General features: G+C 39.1%; 1 protein-coding gene across 4 annotated transcripts in view; it reads right to left on the bottom strand.

The window, feature by feature from the left end:
* Nucleotides 1-24,344, bottom strand: part of slit3 (slit guidance ligand 3) — a 558,157-nt gene that overhangs the window by 10,669 nt on the left and 523,144 nt on the right. For all 4 annotated transcript variants that reach the window (XM_062970473.1, XM_062970476.1, XM_062970474.1 and 1 more), the window contains 2 exons: nt 14,018-14,258; nt 12,246-12,376 (listed from right to left, as the gene is read on the bottom strand). In XM_062970473.1, the coding sequence (XP_062826543.1) occupies nt 12,246-12,376; nt 14,018-14,258 (372 nt within the window). The remainder of the gene's footprint in view (nt 1-12,245; nt 12,377-14,017; nt 14,259-24,344) is intronic.

Here is a 24,344-nt window from a genome sequence, read left to right as displayed (position 1 = left end):
AATGATCTAGAACTGCAAACATATCTAGCGCTCCTTCAAGGATTATTTTGATAAGAAATTAAATGAGAAATAGCAATGTATAAATGTGCGTGTGAGACAGAGAAAGAGAGAATTTAAAATGAGAATTGGATCAACACCAACTCTGTGTTTGGATTCATAAAGCCAAAGCTTGTCTTAGCAACTTTTTGCCAACCAATTAGAAGCTCAAGTTTTTACACTGGGCTCTCATCCAGTAAAACTATTAAAATGTTGTACAATGAGCAGAATCTGCCTTGTTTAAACTATTCTTTTGGAATTCACAATATATACTTTTTAAAACCCTCATTGAAGCATAAACACTTTTCAAGATACTCAGTTGCATTTGATTTGACATTTCCCAGGAAAAAAATGCCATGACTCTGTACGCAAAATAGTATAAAAAACCAAGATAGATCAACAAAAACACAATGCCTGGAAAGTAGCCATTGTCAACAGTCATGACAAACGGGACCATGTATGGGACTTTGTTTTTCACCATATTTTCAGAACTCTCATCAAACTCTCAATAAACAGAACAGATGTGATGATACAATGATGAATGAATTATATTATGTAAGAAAATTTGAAAAAAAACTGTTCCTGCTTTGAAAGTGTTATTCCTGTTTAATTGTGTGGTGCTTACTTTGAAAGTTATACTCAAGAAACTTTGTTTTTGTGGCTGCCACAAACTATGTTGAATTGGTTGAAATTCTGAGGTATTCATTGAAAAACTATAAAAATGTGCTGCAGGATGTCCCATAAAACAAAGTTTTTGCAGGTTAATAAACCTTTTCCATGTTTTTATGACGGAACCAATTGGGATATGACATTTATAACCCATGAACAAAAATTGTGTCACACAGTGTTATTTATTGTCAGTGAAACTGTATTCACACATGTCTGTATAAGAGATTGATTCCAATAATATGATTTTCCTGAAGATACATACTAATAGATACATACTGACCAGGGCTCTGATCCTGGAAACAGGCATTAAAATGCAAGCTTTTTGACAGGGTTAACAAGGATAATTTAGACTGCTTTTTTAGACATATCTTGTTTGTAGTGCAAAATAAATAAAGAACAATGCAATACTTAAAATGAAGAGCAATTTTAACCAACATAAACTTAACGGTATTTCAATGGAAGATCCCAGCGGCCATCCAGTCCAACCCCCTTCTGCCATGCAGGAAGAGCATAGTCAAAGCATCCCCAGCAGATGGCCATCCAGTGTCTGCTTAATGATAAGTCGTAATATTAATAAGAGCAACCCTAGGGGCCATCCAATCCGACCCCATTCTGTCATCCAGGAAAAGCACAATCAAAACATCCCCAACAGATGGGCACTTAGCCTTTGCAATAATAACAATGACAACAACAATAATAAGACCAACACCAGGAGTCATCCAGTCCTACCCCATTCTGCCATGCAAGGGAGGCCTTGCACACCATGACATTGGCAACGTGGATGTTGGGACTCTCCTCAGGCAGCACGGCAGCGTTGGGACTGTCTCCAGGCCGCACAATGGCACTGGGGCTCCCCAGGCTGTGCATCAGTATCAGGACTCTTCCGAGGCCGCGTGGCGACATTGGGACTCTTGCCAGGCTGCGAGCTTCATATGCAGGGGGTGCGGGCATGGGCCACCTATCTGTGCTTCACAGAGCCCTAAGGGCTCCGCGGAGCACAGTTTGAGAACAGCTGCTCTAGCTATTCAACTGTGTATTCCTTTTAGTATAATCACAACCCTTTAACTACATACAGCAGGCTCTTATTATCTGCTGGGGTTTTGGTTCCTCTGTTTACAGATATAAGGCAAAAATGATTTTCCTATATGAGTTTGGCAAGATAGATTTTCTTTTGTGTTACTTTCATAGGATTGAAACAATCAGTTTTTGAAAACATGTAGACATTTTTATTTACTTCCAGTTACTGTGCTGGCAGTTCTCAGTAGTGGAAGTAATTAAAAATATCCCCAGCTTGAATAGAAGGCAGAAAATGAAGTTGTTTTGCTTAAACTGAAAGCCAACTGCTCTGAAAAGAATATCCTGCTGCCTCACTAGAAACCAGATAGTTAGCCAGGAAATTAAATTGCTTGCACTTTTATTACTTAGGTGGCAACATATATTAATGGACTCAATATTTTCAGTACAAATACAGGAAACAAGGAACCGAAAATCATTGTTCATTTTTGAATGGTGCAAAATGTGAGAGGAAAAAGGAGAATGTCATGTAGCAGGTGCTACAGCCTCTTCCAAGATCTGCTGATGGACTTCTTTCATCAGTACAAGGATCCAACTGGATCCTGGCCAATTAATCTAGAAAATTAAAGGCAAGACCACTAACATTTTAGCCAATGTATTTAAGCTATTTATCAGTATATTATACATCATTATAATATTATATCAAAATGGAACAGAAATGTATGATTTAACTCAATGGGAAAATCCAGCACATGTTTTACCATGCAAAATTGAGTTGGGAGTGAAAAGGTTGAGTCTAACTGCTTTCCATATTACGGTCCCAGTTCAGATCTGGACATTCACTGCAGTTTTTGCTTAACAGAGTACTGTGGACCTTTGGTATCTGCTGAGGATACAACATTCATGGATGCTCAGGACCTATTATATGTATAGAATAATCTAGTAAAATGATATCTGTTATATAAAAGGGCAAAGTCAAGACTTGCTATTTGAAATTTGTTTTGAATATTTTAAAAATATAGATGGTTGGATTTGTGGATGCAGAATCAGTAGATATGAAGGACTGGAATATAATCGGTTTCCATGAATCATATAGGTAAGCTGGGTAAAGCTATACTCACTTCTAATGAAAAGTGCAGGAGCTGTGCCAGAATAATAACAATAAGCAGCCCTATTCCTAAACTTTCCTTTACACAATGAGATAGGTAATTGGCTGCATAGACACCATCAGATTAGCTCCAAACTTTAACAATAAATTATTCTGTTCCAATTTTAAATACTGCAGAAAAGGCAGTATTTAAAAATTTCAAACCAGAGCTAAAACTCTTTAAAACAACGACTAAATAGATATCAAAGAAATAACAAATGGAGTCATTACTTGGCTGAATTACATTCCTTTAGATTGACAGTGGGTATTTTGCTAAAACATGTAACCCCTACAGTCCTACTTTAAAGTGTTTAGCATTCCAATAATGGTACAGAATAAAAATATCAATTGGTGAAAAGAATCAATAAAAAATTCTATCCTGCAAATGTCAGATATAATCACAATTATTATCCTGATTTCTGTTCTTACAAAGCAGAAAATCAATAGAGTGGTAAAAAGAAAAAAAATTAGTCTTCAAACCCTAATGTTTAACAATGATTTAAAATACAGCAATAAATGCTCTCCCCAGCTTAATATAAAAAAGAGAATAATTGTCAACATGGGCAGTGTCTTTTGGAAATGGTGGTAATAAAATAGCTACTTATTTTCAAGTTTTCAGGTTTCCACCAGCCATCCTCTAGTCATAGCATGATCCTCCTGATAGAACAGTCCTGATTTGACCGAGGGGTTTTGTTGAGTTATTTTTCTCTCTTTCACTGCTAGTGATAAATGGCAATATATTTTATAATCTTTGCAAAAAATATTTATTAACTTCTTGACATTATGTGGTGTGCCAAGGAAAATATTAATGCAAACTGACCTTTCTTCTCCAGAGCAAATGGCTGAACAAAATCTGCAAAGAGTTCTTAGAAGAGTTTCAAATATTCCAAATAGTTTCTGTGCAAGAACAAATGAGCTTGATCCGAAGACAGCTCTTTCTACTCTGAACATCCTAGAAGGTTACTGCTGCCCATTTAAAATCCAGAGTGCACCGAATGCTATCATTTCTCTCTCTTTTGACATCAGTGTATATTATTAAATCAGAGAAATCTCATAGCTATACAGAAACTTTTGTCATAAAATAGTGTAAATAATATGAATATAAGATGGCTCAAACTAAAGATCTACCGTATCTTCTTTTCCCACATTGGCCAGCCAAACTTGGTTATTTGAGTCTTTAAAGAAAAGTAGAGGACAACTAAATCTGGGATAAGAGTTGCAGGTTTCTCTTACGAGGTGTCGCCTGTTTGAGGTTAGAACGCATGCATGGGTCTCAACCATCTTTCTCTTACATGTAATTCAGAGAAAACGTTAAGAAGCAAACACATGTTGGGTCTCAACCATCATATCACACAGTTACACACACGTATAAATGGACTAAACAAGATGCCAAATGTCCAGCATTTAGAAGTGTGGACTCTTCATAAAGACAGAAATGTATGCAGTTTATAATGAAGGAACTGAAATCAATTTGGTATTTACGAACACAGACTCCTGTTTGCCAATCCTGCATGTCATGAATTTTAGCTGTCCCTTGTTGCTTTTTTATAATTTAAGAGAGGCATGGATTAATCGGGGATGGGACTGTAGTTATTTGTTGTTGTTGTTCTGCATCATCATAAATAATAAGAGGATGAACAATTTTCATTTTTCCTATTTTTTATCTGAATTACATGTAGGAGAAAGATGGTTGTGACCCAACACTGGTCCTGCAACATCAGGTACTATCTATAGGAAAAGAAAAGCACTATGGGACTATCCAAAATTATTTTTTATGCTAACTTGAATACACAGCAGCAAGAAACATCCATAACTCATGAAGGATAGTGAAGTGCATTTGGGAACTGTGACATGACATCTGAACTATGAATGCCAAGCAGGTTAATTAAAATCTTGGTCCCAGCTGCAAGTCATGTGGGGAGAAATGCCAGAAGAATAACATCTTTCTGTTTTCCATTTTTTTAAAAAAAGAAAACCTTGCAACTAAAATCTTTTTTTTCTGGCTGTCTTCTTGGACGCACTTGTAAAATCAAGTTCTCCAATTAGTTCTCTGGTCAAAGTTCTCTGGTTAAATACTCAAGACCATAGGGTACTAATCTGCATAACATTTACATATAATAGAATCTATCTCTATCTGTCCATCCATCCATCATCTATTATGCACATTTAGAAATTATTATTAGGATTCATTGATTTGTAAAGTAGGTAAAGTCAGCCAATTAACTTCTCATCCACCACAAATAAACTATTTCTGTTCATTTGTTCTTCACCTTCACATCCCAAATCAGCAATCTCTTATCAACTGCAATTGATTTGCAGTGTTGTGAAAATCATCTTCATTGTCATTATTATCAAAACTTTGTTTCTCTCATCAAGAGTTAAGTATGGCATTGACTGGAGAAAGTTGTTCACAGAATCACACTGGAGGACCTAGAGAGAACATTTTAAATCAAATCCGCAAACATCAGAAACATAAATTTTAAGGGATGACAGTAGTTGATTAATATAATTTTTTGGTTGTAAACAGTGTTTTACAGTCATAATTTTCTGGATTTTTCTGTTTGGTGCATCTGATTCCGCTGCTTTCCAATGAACAGTATAGGTACAATATGGAATAAGTAGGACATCCCAGGCATTAGTGGCTTGTATTATGTTTTTACTATAATAATTATTTTTAGAACTTCATGTACTGTTTTTGCATACTTGGTACTAGTGATTTATTTCACTTTCTTTTGTTGCATACACTCTACTTAAAATATTACCAAATAATTGTGCTATGGGTGAGGCTGTTAATAATATAATATAATATAATATATTATATAATATAATAATATATTATATAATATAATAATAATATAATAATATATAATATAATATAATATAATATATATAATATAATATATAATATAATATAATGCCAATATGCTACCAAGCCCAATTCAAAGTGCTGGTTTTGGCCTACAAAGCCCTAAACGGTTCCGGTCCAACTTACCTATCTGAACGTATCTCCTCCTATGCGCCCATGAGAACTTTAAGATCGTCTGGGGAGGCCCTGCTCTCGGTCCCACCTGCCTCACAAGTGCGGATGGTGGGAACGAGGGACAGGGCCTTCTCGGTGGTGGCTCCTCGGCTGTGGAACTCCCTCCCCAGTGACATTCGGCAGGCCCCATCCCTTCTGGTTTATGTGGACGAATGGATTAAGTATTTTATTATACTGTTTTAAATGTATTTATGGGATTGTTTTAAATTGATTGTTTTATATTGCTATGTTTTATTTTTCTACTGTATTGTGAGCCGCCCTGAGTCCCTTCGGGTGAGAAGGGCGGCATATAAATGATGGAAATAAATAAATAAATAATAAATAAATAACCATCAGGTAGGTTTATTTCTTCTTATTCAACAATTAAACCTATTATTTTTACACAGTAGTACATACATTTATCAATTTCAAATTCCATGAAAATATTTTGACTAGATACTTTTACAGTATTTAATTTTTTTGTGTCAGGAGTGACTTGAGAGTTGCTTCTGATGTGAGAGAATTGGCCGTCTGCAAGGATGTTGCCTAGGGGATGTTTTGATGTTTTACCATCCTTGTGGGAGGGTTCTCTCATGTCCCTGTATGGGAAGCTGGAGCTGACAGATGGTAGCTCACCCTGCTTTCCAGATTCGAACTGCCGACCTTTTGGTCAATAGTCCTGCCAGCACAAGGGTTTAACCCATGGCGCCCCCAGGGGCTCCACAATATTTAATAAGGCTTCAATTTGTGGTGGTGATTTTCCATATTATTTTAAATAATCCATACAGAATAAATGGTTTGTTTTTCCAGCTTGCTTTGATACTTCATATTTCATATTTCTGATTTATTTTTAATGTTACTGAAAATGGTAACATTGCACTGGGAAACAAAAAAGGGAGAAAGATCAGCATGAACAAATCAATTGCTAATATAAACCCTTTCCAGTTCTTCTCCATGTACTTTTAAAATTCTGTTCTATGATTCTATTAGAGAGGAATTTTGATTCCTAAAATTTCAAGGCATGTGGCAAAAAGTTAAATGCTTTCTTGTAAATAATCTGAACTTTGTGTAAATTTATTTCACTTTTTACTGCTCTTACAGCATCTCAGTGTCATTTTCTCTCTTAGCAATTAATGAAACTATGGGGAAAAGAAAACAATGATTTTAGTAGGGATCAGTGCTCTCAGGACAATTCTAAAACATCTGGATGAAATTACAGTAATACAGTTTCAAAAAAATGGCACTACTTGGAATGCACAACATTGTTTTTTATTTAATTTATATTCTGATATTCTCTTATAAAGGGTCCATATCTGAGGATGGCTTACTGATCCCTAGATTGGTAGATAGAATCTGAATCATTGTTGGTTCAAAACTCCAGCCAGAAAACTATGAAGCCAATCATGATGGTGGTAATAATAAAAACTTACTGGTAGTATGTTTGTTTAGGGAAGCATACACATACACAGACCCTTCAAATTGTAACTTCTTCACTGGTATGAAATTTCAATAATTTTATGGTGCTAATTCAAATGCATGGCAAAGCAAAAGGCCAACCAACAATTAATTTCTTAAACTTTATCCAGGTATTGTCCAGTGTCCACAATACCCAGCAAGTAATCATTGACTCTCAAATCACTCCTGACACAAAAAAATCATAGGTCTTTGGCATCTGATAGTTAATGAGAAAAAGGAGAGGCGTGTGATTGCAAGAGAGATTCTGACTGCTTTTTAGAGCAGTGGTTCTCAACCTGTGGATCCCCAGAAGTTTTGGCCTTCAACTCCCAGAAATCCTAACAGCTGGTAAACTGGCTGGGATTTGTGGGAGTTGTAGGACAAAACACCTGGGGACCCTCAGGTTGAGAACCACTGTTTTAGAGGAAGAAAGAATGTAAGAAAGAGGAAGAAAGATGCATGTGCTACAACACCTCCCTGGTTTTGGGTAATGATTAATTAAATGGTTAATTATTTGATTGCATATTGCATATCATTTGTCGGATATATTTTATAACTTGGCCCATTTTCTTTAGAGACCTGTTTTCTGTGTTGATTTCCAGCTTTCTGGCTGTAGCATTATCATTTTACCTGATGCTGCGGCATGAAAGGTAATGATGAATAGCAGGGAGCATAGACCCCAATGGGCAACAAACTGGGTAGTTGGACTCCTTGTCATGCCAGTCTCTCTTTGCTGCTGCTGTTGAGCTTTGCACTATCTTCCTTTGGGGAAGCGCAGCTGTCACTACACTGCATCTGAATTTCTTTTGTATTCCTTTAATTTCTGGAATGAATCAGCTGCCATTGGATTTATTCCAAATTTCTTTGTGTCCCAGTATCAGAATCACAATGCACAGCACAGCATTTTTAAAAATTAGTAACGAGACCCTTTACAGAAAGCAGGCAGAAAGGAATTTGAATTTTCCCATTCTGAAACATACTCATTAAGGAGGAAACGTTTCACCTACTTGGATGCCTCCCTTCACCATCTTTTCGTTACAATCTTAAGCTGCAGTTTTTCTCCCTTGACCCAATCTTTTCCTATCGAGGTTGATGGTAATCCCCATTCGGCTATACTCCTTAAACTAATAAAAGATTAGAGTGACATTTCGGAAAGGGCATCACATTAAGCTGCAGCTTTCACCATCTCAAATGATAACGCAGTGCAAAACAGTGCCAGTGAGCAGCCCATTAATCTTATGGTAATGAGGTGTCATTCTGAATGGAGACCTCCTCCTTGATCAGTATGAAGGGCACAGTAATAATGAGAACACGGATGCTTAGCTCCATGGGTAACTTTGCCAGGAAGGAGAGGATCCATAAAATGCTGTGATATCAGAAACCACCCTTTGTCACTATTACATTCTGCTGTCAACAACAGGGAGCAGTCTCCCACTCTGATCTGTCACCTCGTGTGCTGTCTGCAACTAATGAGCCTCCCCTATGTTCTAATTAGTGGCCTAAAAGTACTATAACAACTCTGCCTTTGCCATAACATGGAATCAATTAGGATTAGCTGCAAAATGAAGAGTGTTTTCATGGCTACCTCACCAGACTATAATCACTGGTGAAAGTAACCAACAAAAACCCTTACAAAGGATAGACAGGCTAGCTGAGACCTAATGATTGCTCTTTCTGTTCCAGTAAAGAGCTGGCTGAAGCCAATGTGCTGCCTAATTAGTCAATGCACGGCCAGCATAGAGAGCAGTCAACCAAGTTTGCTTCCACGCTATTGCATATGCCACAGTCCCCTAAGAAGAACAGACGGCAGCTCCAAACTGGGCTAATTACCCATCCTGCCTAGTTTCTGAAGCATTAAAAATTTCACATGAAGAACTGAGACTCTGGAAGCAGTTTCCTGTTTCTCCATGCACAAAAATGGCCCTTTTAAGTTAACTGTGCAGGATGATAGGATTCCTTTTAGAACAAAGATACTATCTTAGGTTCCTCTGAAGCATCAGAAATGACCACAACTAGAAAGAGAAGCAGAAGCTAGTAAAAATGTCCTGTCACTCTGTTGAGGGAGCTTGTTCACTTTCAGAGTGTTTTCATGCTTTGTGTACTTCAAGATGAACCTTTTATTGTGCAAGGGCCCTGCCTCATTCACAAAAGTTTTACTTTACAGCCCTCCTGTGTTCTCCTTGTTTTTCATTAATCATGACTTTTCCCCCCAACCCAAAAATGTTATCAAGGAAAAAAGGGCATATACATGCAGAACCCCCTGTGTTGACCAAAAGACAAACTCAAAGTTTATATTGTGGTAATTTCTGTACTAGGCCAATGAAAAAAGCCCCAAAATACATTGCACTAGTTTTTTGTATTAAAAATCAGATTGTTTTCATCAGGCAAAGATGGTAAAAAAGTAGGGGAAGGAAAATGTTGCTGTTAGAATGGACAAGGGGCTTTGAGGTGATACAAAGAAGAGGTCTGTGTAGACTGAAAGAGGAAGCCAATAGCAATGAACAGAACAGGGACAAAGACAATCAAAGAAAGACAGTGAAGTTTGATTCCCTCCTTGAAAATACAAAACATCCCTGGAAATTTCAAACCTGCCTATATCCACTAAGAAGCACAAGAAGTTCACTGAGTTCCTCAGGAAGTCTATAAACTCATAGATCCAGAGATAAATTTATGTATTCAAGTAGGCAACACATGGCAGTAGCATTGACAGTTGGACAAAGGGAAATATCAGTGTGTTTGCAATAAAGCTAACTAATAAGTAAAATTGTTCTCCCTAGAGTTCGTACATCACTGTCCTTGTAACAACAAAATGCAGCCAGTTCAAGGTGATTATAAGGTTATGTGTTTTTTCTCCCAGTCCATTCAGTATGAACTGAGTTTACTTCTACTAGTCATCTATTGCTATTAGCCCTGTAAATATCTATCTATGGTATAACTGCTCTTTAGCAGTAGCAGTCTGTGGTGAGATTGCTGGATATTCTATGATTTAGATTTCCTTTTTGTTCCAAAGGGCAAACAGCTTTGTGTTGTATATACTGGACATTGGACTTCTAGACAGAGGCGGTCCAACCATAAGGCGAAATAGGCATTTGCCTGTGGCGCCATCGTCCCGGGGGCACCATCGTCCTGGGAGGAGGGCACCACTCTCCACCTCCTTCTCTTTCGGGCCTTCCAGCGACCGCGCTGGGCCTTCCGGCCAGCGCAAACCCACCTTCGCACCACGCAAGCCCACCTTTGGGGCCTTCAGAGATTGTGAGGTCTGTAGGAACTTGGAAGCTAGGTATGTGGGGTTTATATATCTGTAGAAGGTCTAGGGTGGGAGAAAGAACTTTTCTTTGAAGCAGGTGTGAATGTTGTAATTAATCACCTTGATTAGCATTTAATGGCCCTGTGGCTTCAAGGCCTGGCTTCTTCTTGCCTGGGAGAATCTTTTTTTGGGAGGAGTTAGCTGTCCCTGATTGTTTACTGTCTGGATTTCTTCTGTTTTCAGAGTGTTGTTCTTTATTTATTGTCCTGATTTTAGAGGTTTTTTTTTTTTAATACTGAGGGCTATCTGGGTTATCTAAGTCCACACTGCCCTATATCCCTGTTCAATCTTTAGTGCTAAATTTGCAAATATAGTAATCCCTACATAACATTACCATGTATTGAACTGCTTTTTCTATTGATTTGTTGTAACACATAATAATAATAATAATAATAATAATAATAAAACTTTATTTATACCCCGCCACCATCTCCCCAACGGGGACTCGGGGCGGCTTACATGGGGCCATGCCCAAGACAATACAATAAACCATAACATAATACAATTAAATAATACATTACATAAAATAAACAGTACAACATAAGATCAAAACAGCAATATAACACGAGCGGGCCGCATGAATACTACATTTAAAAACTAGATTAAAAATTAAAACTCTGGGTGAGAAAGGGATCAGAATAAAACCTCGAGGGACGGGACATCAGATAGTGAACCAGTCTAGAGGATAAATATCGGGGGGGAGTAGCATAGAACATTTACTCTCCGAAAGCACACCGGAAGAGCCATGTTTTTAAATCTTTCCTGAAGGCTAAAAGGGTGGGGGCTTGCCTGATTTCAATGGGCAGCGAGTTCCACAAGCGAGGGGCCACCGCAGAGAAGGCCCTCTCCCTTGTTCCTACAAGGCGAGCCTGAGATATAGGTAGTGGCGACAGGAGGGCCTCCCCCGATGATCGGAGAGGTCGGGCAGGTTTATGATAGGAGATACGGTCACGAAGGTAGGCGGGTCCCAAACCGTTTAGGGCTTTATAAATGATGGTCTGCACCTTGAATTGGGACCGGAAGATGAACGGTGCTTATGTTTTGGTGCTTAATTTTTAAAATCATAATGTAATTTGATGTTTTATAGGCTTTTCCTTTATACTTCCTTATTATCCAACATTTTCGCTTATCCAACGCTTTTATTTTTCAGTGATTGGTTTGGGGGGGGGGCGCCAAAATTCTGTTCGCCTACACTTGAAAAATACCTAGGGCTGGCTCTGCTTCTAGACAATAACTGTTTGACTAATTTGAAATGCCTTCTGAACTAATAGTAATTTCAAGAACTATAGGGTTAATCTGGACAATTCTATGGCAGTGGTGGTGGATCCACACACACACACTTGGGACTAAAGCCAGAATAAACTTTGGTTGAATAGTCAAATAAAGACCTTCCAAAAATATTGAGTTTTAAAATAAATATTAAGAAAAAAACTCTTCTACTCCATGTCTTCATAACCTAATAAACATTAAGAATTAAAAAAACTGAACACATATTAATTGGTTACCTATATCATATGCAATATACAATAGCTAAATAAAAAGAGTCAAACTGGCTTTTAAAAAGCTTCACTTTTTGTTCCTTTTATTGGCAGACTCACCTGTATATAGTTGTGGGCGGAGAATTCAGAGTGTCATAGATAAGCCGCACATGACCTTGGTACAACTCTAAAGCCAGAGGATCATTGTCCCCTTTGTATAATAAGATGCCATTGTCTTTATCTGTTGCAACCTGTGGATGTCAAAATGAGGAAGATGGTGACAGGAAAACAGAAGAATGTGTGGCATAATATATTTCTGTACCCATACAACAAGACTGTTATTTTAAGTGTAGCTTTTTTTCAAAGAAGTGGATAATGAAGCAATATCACGGCGCTCAGCCCTTCAGTGAGGAAAATGCCTCATTTGTCCAAGCACACCTGTTTTATACATGACACCTGTCTACCATCCAATAGGCATCATTTTTGTGTGCAATGTGCATTAGGAACTGGCTCAGAGTTGATGTTTATATTTTATACATGGAAGTTGGCCAGGAAAGATGCTTATTTGCAGCTAAACTGAGTGCATAAAGTTTTCAATAACAACGTGGGGAGGGGATCTAAATGGGGAATCACTGGTCATCATATACATCTTTTGTGTCCATTTCAAAGAAAAAGGCTTGGAAATACAGGGAGCTTGAAATGTCCATCAGAGCCACTATGTTGCTTGAAGAGCTGACCTGGAAATCTGGAGTCAAGAAGGTACAGCCAACCTTCTTGATTAAAAGCCATTCTGACAGGCAGACGTGGTCCCCCAAAGTAATATTTCCAAATGCTGGCAAAAATATTCCAATTCTTGTATTGGAAAATGTTTCATGGTAATTGAAAACAGCTCTGATAGAACAAATGGCAATTTTAAAAAGCTCAATATTCACAATAAAAATTAAAATCCAACTAAAGTACATTTAGTTGTATGTGGTCCAGCCTGGTGTATGGCTTGAGTGCTGGACCAGGACTCTGGAGACCAGGGTTTGAAACCTCATTTAGTCATGGAAACCTATTTGTTGCAAATCACATTTTCTCAGCTTCTGAAAAAGGCAAAGACAAATACTCTTTGAACCTAACTTGCCAAAAAAACCCCTCTGTTAGATTCGCCTTGGAGTTACCATAATCCAACAATGAATTGAATGCACATGACAACAAGATTTGAAAATGATATCTATTTATGTATAAGTTCTTTTCATTAAGAACCACACTTTAACCCTGTTTTAAGAGATGGTTACTTAAAATTCATTTTTTACTTGAGTGGCAATTAACTACCAGATGGAGATGCAACATTTTAACTGCAAAATAAGCTTTAAGAACACCATCTGTGTGAAACCCATGTAGTAAACAAGTCTGGCTTTCGTGTTAACACCCAGAATTTACTCTTGTCATGAATTTGTTTTTGAAATGAAGCCCAATTATGGTCTCTGCAACTGACTGTGCCTGAGTTCATAGTTCAAATGAAACGTTTTGCTTCTACGTGGAGCCTAAACTACAAAAAACAAGAGGGAAAGAAGAGTTATAAAAGAAAAGGAGGCAGACTCAAATTGTTCCTGTCTTTTTGTGTTCCAAAGTATTATGTGAGGGGAAGAGTCCTGGATCTCTCCCTGTGAGAGATGTGTAAATATCATCAGCTACTAAAGAGATCAGATGCTCCTTTTGGAGGTGGCTGGAAAGGTTTGCTTGCCATAAACAGACTGCTTGTATGAGTAACTTGGCAGAGAATATAATTGTGAATTCTGGCCTTTGCCTGGCATCTTGTAATAGCTTCTAGTAGATCAAATGGGTTAGAAGACCACAGACATTTGCAATAGAATGGTATTGAATGGAGTCTTGTAATCATGACTTACTTGAAGAGAGATGTTTGCTTGAGAGCGGATTTTGGCTGGCGGCAGTTCCACATAGGAATCCTTCCCAACAAAATTGACAGTAATGAGTTTCTCGCACTTCTGGCCAGCAAAGCCAGCCAGGCAACGACAGACTGGTTCCTGCTGTACCACGATGCATTGTGCTCCATTCTGGCACTCATAGTAGTCACAAGGGCTGGTCTGGAGCAGAACCATCGGTAGAGGATTTTCACAGAAGATTCCACTTTAAAGACAGGAAACAGAAAATGTTATTCAGAACTGACAAGCATTACATAAGCATTTTAATGATACGAGGTTCAAATCTAATTGCTGTCAACCCCAGCTGCTTCAAGATACATACAGAGGGTAACAGCTACTAAGCCAAAGGCAAAGCAAAATCCCTTGAATCTATTCATATGTGAAAAATACATCCCTTGCGCAGCTTCATATACAGAGGTTCATCCCAGGAAAAATGGTAGAGATAGCCCATGCTCACCTAAAATTGCATGATCAGGGAACATGACATATTTATTACTTCTATCGTCCCTGAGTTCTCAGCCATCACTTAAAGTCACAGATTTCAATCAAAGTATATACTTGAATGTGTTGTCGAAGGTTTTCATGCCCAGAATCACTGGTTTGTTGTGCATTTTCTGGGCTGTATGACCATATTCCAGAAGCATCCTCAGAGGATGCCTGCCATAGATGCAGGCAAAACGTCAGGAGAGAATGCTTCTGGAACATCCATACAGCCTAGAAAATGCACAACTATACACTTGAATTTTCTGATTTTTAAATATTTTGCTAGAGTTTGTATTTATTTGACAATCTAATCAAAAAGAATAAAAACACATCTGAACCATGTTTTATTTGTTAGCGTGCTTTGACATCATTGATTTAATAGAATAGTGACCCCAAAGGCAGCAGAATTAAAATTAGAATGTGGAGGAATAGCTCTTAATAACACTCTGCAAGACTGCAATCCGGGAAACCAGCTTGCAAGCATCTGGATAAGAATCAAGGGAACCAGGACTCAAAAAGATCTTGTTGTGGGTGTCTACTACAGACCTCTGAGCCAGGATGAAAGACTTGATGAAGCCTTCTGTCAACAGTTGACTAAACAGGCACAAAGAAGAGATATAGTAGTCATGGGTGATTTCAACTATCCTGATATCTGCTGGAAAACAAACTCGACCAAGAGTACAAAGTCCAACAAATTCCTTGCTTGTCTTGCAGACAATTTTATGGTCCAGAAGGTAGAAGAGGCAACAAGGGGATCGGCTACTCTTGATCTTATCTTAACAAATGTGGAAGACCTGATCAATGTAGTTGAAGTGGTTGGATCCTTAGGGGCAAGTGACCATGTGCCATACAAAGGAAGGCTGAAATTAAGACAAGTCAAACACGCATTCTGGAGAGCTGACTTCCAAAAGATGAATGAAATACTGAGTGGCATTCCATGGACACCAATATTAAAAGACAAGGTAGTTAAGGATGGATGGGAGTTTTTTAAAAGTGAAATACTCAAGGCGCAAATGCAAACAGTGCCAACAAAGAAAAAAAATAAGACAAGTGGGAAGAAGACAGAATGGATGTCCAAAGAACTTCTAACTGGGCTAAGACTCAAAAGAGACATGCACAAGAAGTGGAAAAGGGGAGAAATCACCAAAGAAGAATTCAAACATATAGCCAACTCCTGTAGGGAAAAGGTTCGTAAGACTAAAGTGCAAAAGGAGCTCAGGCTTGCCAGGGACATTAAAAACAACAAAAAAGGCTTTTTTGCTTACGTCGGTAGAAAAAAGAAGAACAAGGAGGCGATAGGGCCTCTGCGAGGAGAAGATGGGGTGATGGTGACAGGGGACAGGGAAAAGGCAGAACTACTTAATGCCTTCTTTGCCTTGGTCTTCTCACAAAAAGAAAGCCATCTTCAACTTCAGCAACGTGGAATGGACGAAGGATTGGGGGAAATCCATCCCCAAATAGGGAAAAAAGTTGTCCAGGAACACCTGGCCACTCTAAATGAATTCAAGTCCCCAGGGCCAGATTAGCTACATCCAAGAGTATTGAAGGAACTAGCTGAAGTTATTTCAGAACCACTGGCAATCACCTTTGAGAGCTCTTGGAGAACGGGAGAAGTCCCAGCAGATTGGAGGAAGGCAAATGTGGTCCCTATCTTCAAGAAGGGAAAAAAGAACGACCCAAACAATTACCGTCCGATTAACCTCATATCGATACCGGGCAAGATTCTGGAAAAGATAATTAAGGAAGTGGTCTGCGAACATTTAGAAACAAATGTGATCATTGCTAATGGTCAACACGGTTTACCAAAAACAAGTCATGCCAGACTAATCTGATCTCTTTTTTCAATAGAGTTACAAGCTGGGTTGATACAGGGAACGCCGTGGATGTAGTGTACCTGGATTTCAATAAGGCCTTCGAGAAACTCCCCCACGACCTTTTGGCAAACAAACTAGTAAAATGTGGGCTACACAAAACTACACTTAGGTGGATCTGTAATTGGCTAAGCGAACAAACCCAAAGGGTGCTCACCAATGCGTCGTCTTCATCTTGGAAAGAAGTGACAAGTGGAGTGCCGCAGGGCTCCGTCCTGGGCCCGGTTCTGTTCAACATCTTTATTAACGACTTAAACGAAGGGTTAGAAGGCACGATCATCAAGTTTGCAGACGACACCAAACTGGAAGGGATAGCTAACACTCCAGAAGACAGGAGCAGAATTCAAAACGATCTTGACAGACTAGAGAGATGGGCCGAAACTAACATAATGAAGTTCAACAGGGACAAATGTAAGATACTCCACTTAGGCAGAAAAAATGAAATGCAAAGATACAGAATGGGGGACACCCAGTTCAACAGCAGTACGTGTGAAAAAGACCTTGGAGTCCTCGTGGACAACAAGTTAAACATGAGCCAACAATTTGATGCAGCAGCTAAAAAAGCCAAGGAGATTTTGGCCTGCATCAACAGAAGTGTAGCATCTACATCCAGGGAAGTCATGCTCCCCCTCTATTCTGCCTTGGTCAGACCACATCTGGAATACTGTGTTCAATTCTGGGCACCACAGTTGAAGGGAGATGTTGACAAGCTGAAATGTGTCCAGAGGAGGGCAACTAAAATGATCAAGGGTCTGGAGAACAAGCCCTATGAGGAGCGGCTTAAAGAGCTGGGCATGTTTAGCCTGCAAAAGAGAAGGCTGAGAGGAGACATGATAGCCATTTATAAAATGTGAGGGAAAGTCATAGGGAGGAGGGAGCAAGCTTGTTTTCTGCTGACCTGGAGACTAGGACGCGGAACAATGGCTTTAAACTACAGGAAAGGAGATTCCACCTGAACATCAGGAAGAACTTCCTCACTGTGAGGGCTGTTCGGCAGTGGAACTCTCTGCCCTGGACTGTGGTGGAGGCTCCTTCTTTGGAGGCTTTTAAGCAGAGGCTGAATGGCCATCTGTCGGGGGATGCTTTGAATGCGATTTCCTGCTTCTTGGCAGGGGGTTGGGCTGGATGGCCTATGAGGTCTCTTCCAACTCTATTATTCTATTATTCTTCTGATTATATATAGCATGGGAGGGGAGGCCAGAGCCTTTTCACACTACAGTCTGTTTCCACTCCCATTAATATTGAAATCAGGGATGGCAAACTCATTTTCACTGAAGCCCATATCAGTGTTATGGCTGCCTTCAAAGGGCCATTTGTAATTGTCAGACTGTATGTATAAATGCAACCATGTTGCCCTGGCATTGAAAGCCTCACGGTCCACATCAAATGAAGTGGCAGTCTTACTGTGTACAATGTAACTTTGGACAATCCTCTGTCACTACTAGTAGAATAAATATACATGTTTATTAAAAGTGGTTGCACATAGATTTGTTCCCAAATAAAAGGGAAAAACATGTAAGAGAATCACACATTCTGTGGGACATAAAGAATCCATAACACACACTCGAGTGAGTAGAATAGACTTTGGTATAAACATTATTTTGTATCTTCCTGGTACAGTTCCAAGCATTAACATTGGGATGATTTTTTCCAGGCAAGCCTTGGAATACGTCTATGACAGACACTTCACTGAAAAGCATATTGTCACCAGGGGGTAAATGGGTGAAGAGCTACTGTGACCTTTCAACAAAAAACTGCCCGATTCTTTACATAGTAAACAGTACATTGGAACTGCATGACTATTCAGCCCACTGTGCTCACCTACTTTTCAAAAATGTGTAGCCTGGCACATTAGGCAGGCAATGAGGCTAATCTGAGATAGAAGGAGGTTTCTGTCATCTCTTCCTTTTTTCTTTTCTTTGGCAGAGAAAATTACACATGTATTTATAGTATTCTCTGTGTCCCCAGAGTACCTCCAAATTAGGCAACCAACCCATTTCCATCAGAAACAAGTTTAACATTTTCTGACTACTTGGATCCACTACCTCTTGTGACTAGTTAATGCGATAAAAGTTACGCTGCAGCATACAGAAGATGTAACATAGCTATTTAATTTTTAATGGTAACAACAGTTAATACAATTTTATACTCCAGCAGTGTGGTGATGGTTATTTCAATAGGAGTGTCATATAGTAACCTTCCTGCAAATCTTGTGAGGTTTGCAGAGAAACTGCTAAGCCCCACGAGCAAGTCCCAAGCATCCAAAATGGTTGGGAGCACAACACATTTCCAGTTTTGACTCTCAGATAACTTGAAGCAGGTTTTGGGGGGTTGATTTCTTTGTCAAAAATTGTTGACTTACACATGAGTATATACAGTAAATAGTTTCTTATGAATTAGACAATGCTCTAAATATGGGAATTAAAAGTAGAATATAAATTACTGTAACAGGTTTGTTAAGATGTAAGTCTCTATGTATTCACTGGTGCTTACTCCTAGTGAATCACTTATTGCCGTTAGATAAATAAGAATCACTACTGGCTGTTTATGACTAGACTAAGACTATGAACTATACCCAAGCACTAATGTATTATGGGTCAAAATAGGACAACCCTATAGATCACAAACCAGACTTATAGATTTGCCCTAAAGGGACATAGAAGAGCAAAAATGAGAAAAAGAAAAGTCATTGACAATAGTGTGTGCTAGAGAGAGCTCCTTCCAGTTATAATTTAGAGAAAATTTTGACTGGCCTGTTTTTTATTGCAATTTTACACAGACTGTCTTCTTACTACCTCTGTGTCAAAATCTTATTCACAAAATCTTTTAGATGAAGGAAGCCAAGATCCATAGTAGACTCCTACACAAAGACCTACTGTAATATTCTGTGTAGTCTAATAACCCTAGTTTTGATCATGGCACCCATTTAATGTGCATAAATCAGAGAATGGGAAAATGTTTTGAACTACAGCTCCCAGAATCTTCCAGCCATTATGAGTGGGATGAACCCTGCTTCCTATTGAGTAGTCTCATTGTGTCCTACCTACTGTCCTCTGACAATTATCACCATTTAATTTGCTGTATTTACTTTCACATAAAAGTCATTATATGTAAAGGCCATTTATTGAATTCAGAATGACAGTATAGTATAGTGGACAGAAGGTGTGGGCAGGTCCTTTTCATACTACACCACCATAATGTATGATTCCACTTTACCTACCATGGCTGCATCCTAGACAATCTTAGGATGTTGTAGTCTGGAGAGCTAACATGATCTGGGCATTGAACTACAGTAGAGTCTCACTTATCCAAGCCTCGCTTATCCAAGCCTCTGGATAATCCAAGCCATTTTTGTAGTCAATGTTTTCAATATATCATGATATTTTGGTGCTAAATTCATAAATACAGTAATTACTACATAGCATTACTGAGTATTGAACTACTTTTTCTGTCAAATTTGTTGTATAACCTGAAGTTTTGGTGCTTAATTTGTAAAATCATAACCTAATTTGATGTTTAATAGACTTTTCCTTAATCCCTCCTTATTATCCAAGATATTCACTTATCCAAGCTTCTGCTGGCCCGTTTAGCTTGGATAATTGAGACTCTACTGTACAACTCTGGAGATCAGGATTTGATTCTCCACTCAATCATAGAAACCCACTTGGTGACCTTAGGTGAGTCATATACTCTTGGCCCCAGAAATCCTACGATAAGTTCACTTTTTTAGGAAGGCTGACTACTTTAAGTGATCTTGATGGAAATACAAAATATGGGTCAGCCAGTTCCCTTTTCTTTCTGTGCTATGTTTATTTAGTGAAATGTCTTTTCTTTCTTTGTGTCCCTCTTTTCAATACAATTATGTTGGATTTCTCATGGAGGAAACAATGCAGGTTTGACAGTAAAAATGATACTTCATACAGCTACCAAAAATGCCATCAAGTGCCAGCATGGAAAAAACTGATAAACATTAGCCATAAAAATCCTGCCTAAAAAGAATGGTCTAATCAGCCTGTTCAAAAGGTCAGGCTCCTGCATTTCATGGATAGAGAACTGGGAATCTGATTCCTGATCTACAGGCCATCAGTGAAAGATTCAGCAGTGGCTACTAACATAACAGATAACCAGAAAGCAAGAAGATCCTCCCCCTAGGTTTGGTTTTAGTGGCCAGATTTGTGCTTCCTCTGGAAGTAATGTAGGAATGCCTAAGGAGAATTGTTAGAGCTTGGAGATATAGATAATTGATACTTCCACCCCTGTGTTTTAGTATAAGGTTGTATGTTTGCTTCTTAATTTTAAAACAAAAACCTAGGGTACAAATATGCCCATACTAATACATGCTTTCAACCACCAATCTTTAGTAGATCAACTCAAAAGCAGTTTGGCTTATATCAACATCAGGAACTCCCAGAGAAGTATGTGTAGGACATGGCAACTCAAAGAAAATGCGCTACAACATAAGCAAGGGCCTTTATGCTTCTGAAGAGTTCCAGCAACATAATACTAATGTGAAGACATACACTCTCAACCCATCTGAATGGTGGCTTCACTGATGCAGCTGGTCAACTGACTTATGTCACAAAGAGTTCTCAGGAACACTTCCTGTAAATCCAACAAGAGGAATAAGACATCTGGTTCCAACTTGAATGAAACGCCTCTGGCTGTACGCTTAGATGCTACAGTTTGCTATGATGCCTGTTTACTTAAATGATTGCTGCTGAGATTCCTTGCTGCACAATATCACAGCAGGAGAACTTTTGAAATAGCAACATAACAAAGAAATAAAGCAGCATGCATTATACAAAGCTCAGGAGCTGTAATACATATTTCCTCTCGAGAGTAACATCTATAAGAAAAACAGGTGATTTGCTACAGGGAAGGTTTAACTAGAAAGACTTTACTCGTTGAGGGATCATGAATTCTAATGGAAGCTCATACCAATAAAATTAAATGAAATGAAATAACAAAAGACTCAATATTAAAAGTGAGGGAGAGTGTATAATTTAGTAGGAAAGTGCCAAGACTAGTAAACTATCATAAATTTACTAGGTTTGTGCACAGATTCAATCTGGCCACTTTCCTTTGGCCAATCCAGCTTGTTCAGCTGGCTGTAACAGTAAGGGTTCAGGTGCCATGGTTTTTTGGCCAAAATGGGCCACGCAGCAGCCGTTCAGAATAGAAGAACACCGTGATGTGTCTTATGTAAGCTGTGTCTATTTAATGGGGCGAATGCCTCAATTTCTCTCAGTTGCGTCCTTGCTCTAGAAAGGTGTTTCAGTCCAATTGCCTTGCCGCTCGCTCTCAGCTTTATTTTTTGGCTTGGCCTCTCTCTATATTTGAATCTTTTTGATGTTCCATTATTTTCCTTTATTTTTTATTCTTTTTATTTAGTTGGACTGGGAGTTGAGAAAGTGTGGGACGGGTGGGTACATGTTTGGAGACTTGGGAGAAAGAAAGAGCATCTCTTTGCTCTTGGTGTGCTTTTCTTTAAAAACATTTGGGTGATTCTGAGAGCCTCAAGTCACCTTTTTGCTTCTTTTTCTCCTCCCCTTCAGAAAATACGTTTAAAAGATAATAATAATTATTAATCCCAGTAAACAAACAGAAAAGCTTCATTCTCAGAAAACTACTACCTACCTACCTACCCACCTAAAATTTCTTTCATTTGCAAAGAAATTTTCTCTGTTTATATTTCTCTCTGTGCTCTCTGTCTTCTGAATTTCAAGTAGGTAAAAGGTAAAGGCTTTTCCCTGACGTTAAGTCCAGTCATGTCTGACTCTAGGGGTTGGTGCTCATCTCAATTTCTAAGCCGAAGAGCCGGCATTGTCCGTAGACACCTCCAAGGTCATGTGGCCGGCATGACTGCATGGAGCGCCGTTACCTTCCCGCCGGAGCGGTACCTATTGATCTACTCACATTGGCATGTTTTCAAACTGCTAGGTTGGCAGGAGCTGGAGCTAACAGCGGGTGCTCCCACCACTCCCGGGGATTGAACCTGGGACCTTTCGGTCTCCAGCTCAGTGCTTTAACACACTTCGCCACCGGGGCTCCTAATTTCAAGTAGTAATAGTAATAAGTATTAGTAATAATCATTTGGCTGTCACCAGTAGTGGGGCAATGGGCTGTGTGATGTGAAAGTGCATCTTTGACATTTGGCAGGGAGGAATGGTGTCCTGCTGCTGCTACTGGAGAAGTTCCAGGGCAGGGCCAGTGGGGGGATACCTTTCGGGAATTTTTAAAGGAGATTTTATTTCTAAGATCTGCCAATGGGCCAGATCTAGCTGCAATTTTCAGCTGCGGACCAAAAACGTCCATTCAGCTACCCGCCTGTTTTCAACAGGTGCGTGGAAATGGATCCGGGGGTCTACCAAAATTCAGCCAGCAGAAGTGGATTGAGGTTCAGCCAAAATGCACAAGCCTAAAATTTACCCATACAAGAGCTATCAATATGTGGTAATAAAATTGGGCTTATACTACTCTTTGGAGCATAAATCCTGAGTGACTAAAAGATAACAGCATAATTGCATCTACAAGGGTTGAATGAAAAGTAATGCCTCCACCTTCGTAACTCCTCAACAGATGGCAGTCCAGGTATGCAGCAAGTACTGGCTTGTTTAGTAAACTCTCCTCTACAGTTCCATTTGGCGGGAAGCCTTAGCATTGAATGGTTGTGTTGTTAAAGTGCAAAGTATGGAACCCTGCGCAGAATTCAATGACAGCAACATGCAGTCATTGAATTCTTGACAGCAGAATGTGTCACCCCAAAGGAGATTCATCAGAGAAAGCAAACTGTTTATGGTGATTGTGTTGATGTGAGTCCTGTGCATCGTTGGACGAGTAAGTTTAAAGATGTTGAGGTGGGAACATCTGACTTGCATGACAAACAAAGAGTTAGATGTCCTGTGACAGCAACCACAGAGTTTCACAAGGAGAAGGTTGACCGATTGATTCACGACAATCGTATCACTCAGAGAGAAATTTCAAACATAATCGGCATTTCACCAGAACGTGTGGGTCACATTATTGCTTTGCTTGGCTACTGGAAGATCTGTGCACGATGGGTACTGTGAGACGCTGGTTGCAGAAATAGTGTCGACTTCTTCCATGATGGCTTCAGAAAACTTGTTCATCGTTGGCAGAAATGTATCCAATTATCTGGTGATTATGTGGAAAAGTGAATAGTGGAAGTTAAAGAGCACATTCTAAGGATTATTTCTGCATTTGATTTATTAAAATAGTTCTACCCAACCCCAAGTAACGAAGGTGGAGGCATTACTTTTTACAGCATCATGGTGCTCCACTCCTAAATTATGGGCACTTATAGGTGCTAACTGATTGGCTTTTTCACAGTTGAAGTTCCACCAGCATCTTCCCCAGTTGGACCTAAACTGATGTGTTCTAAAAGCAATTATCACTTGCCACTATTGGTTTTCCAGACTGAAAACTGGAGTCCTTTAATGGTTGTGTAAAAGAGTGCATTTTAGTAAGTGCTGCTGGTCACACTATTGGCTAGCAAGCAATCTGCAGAAATCCCTTCTTCTACATAATAATTACTTTAGTAACATCAGTCACCGCTAAACAAGGCAATGGCTAATTACGCCTCTGGAAAACAAAACATGATGCCAACTTAAATGCTGTATCTGAAAAAGACATTCTAGAATTTATTTTTTTTCTAACTGCCCACAGCCTTTCCAGTAGATGGGTATATTGTCCACAAGCTTATTGAAGCTGTCCAGAACTTCTTACCAAATCATTTTGTGCCTCCTTGAACATAAGCCAAATTTATGTATTTGTTTTGTGCCTTCAAACTCCTTTTGGCTTATGGGAACTCTAAGACAAACTTATTATGGGATTTTCTGGGACTGAGGGCATGTGACCTGCTCAAGTCCTCCCAGTGGGTCACCATGGCAGAGCGGGGGAATCAAACCCTAGTCTCC

Source organism: Anolis carolinensis, chromosome 2 (genome assembly GCF_035594765.1).
Source record: "Anolis carolinensis isolate JA03-04 chromosome 2, rAnoCar3.1.pri, whole genome shotgun sequence".
Lineage (NCBI taxonomy): Eukaryota > Metazoa > Chordata > Lepidosauria > Squamata > Dactyloidae > Anolis > Anolis carolinensis.
The sequence above is the reverse complement of the archived record's forward strand: the minus strand, read 5'-3'. Positions and strand labels throughout refer to the sequence as shown.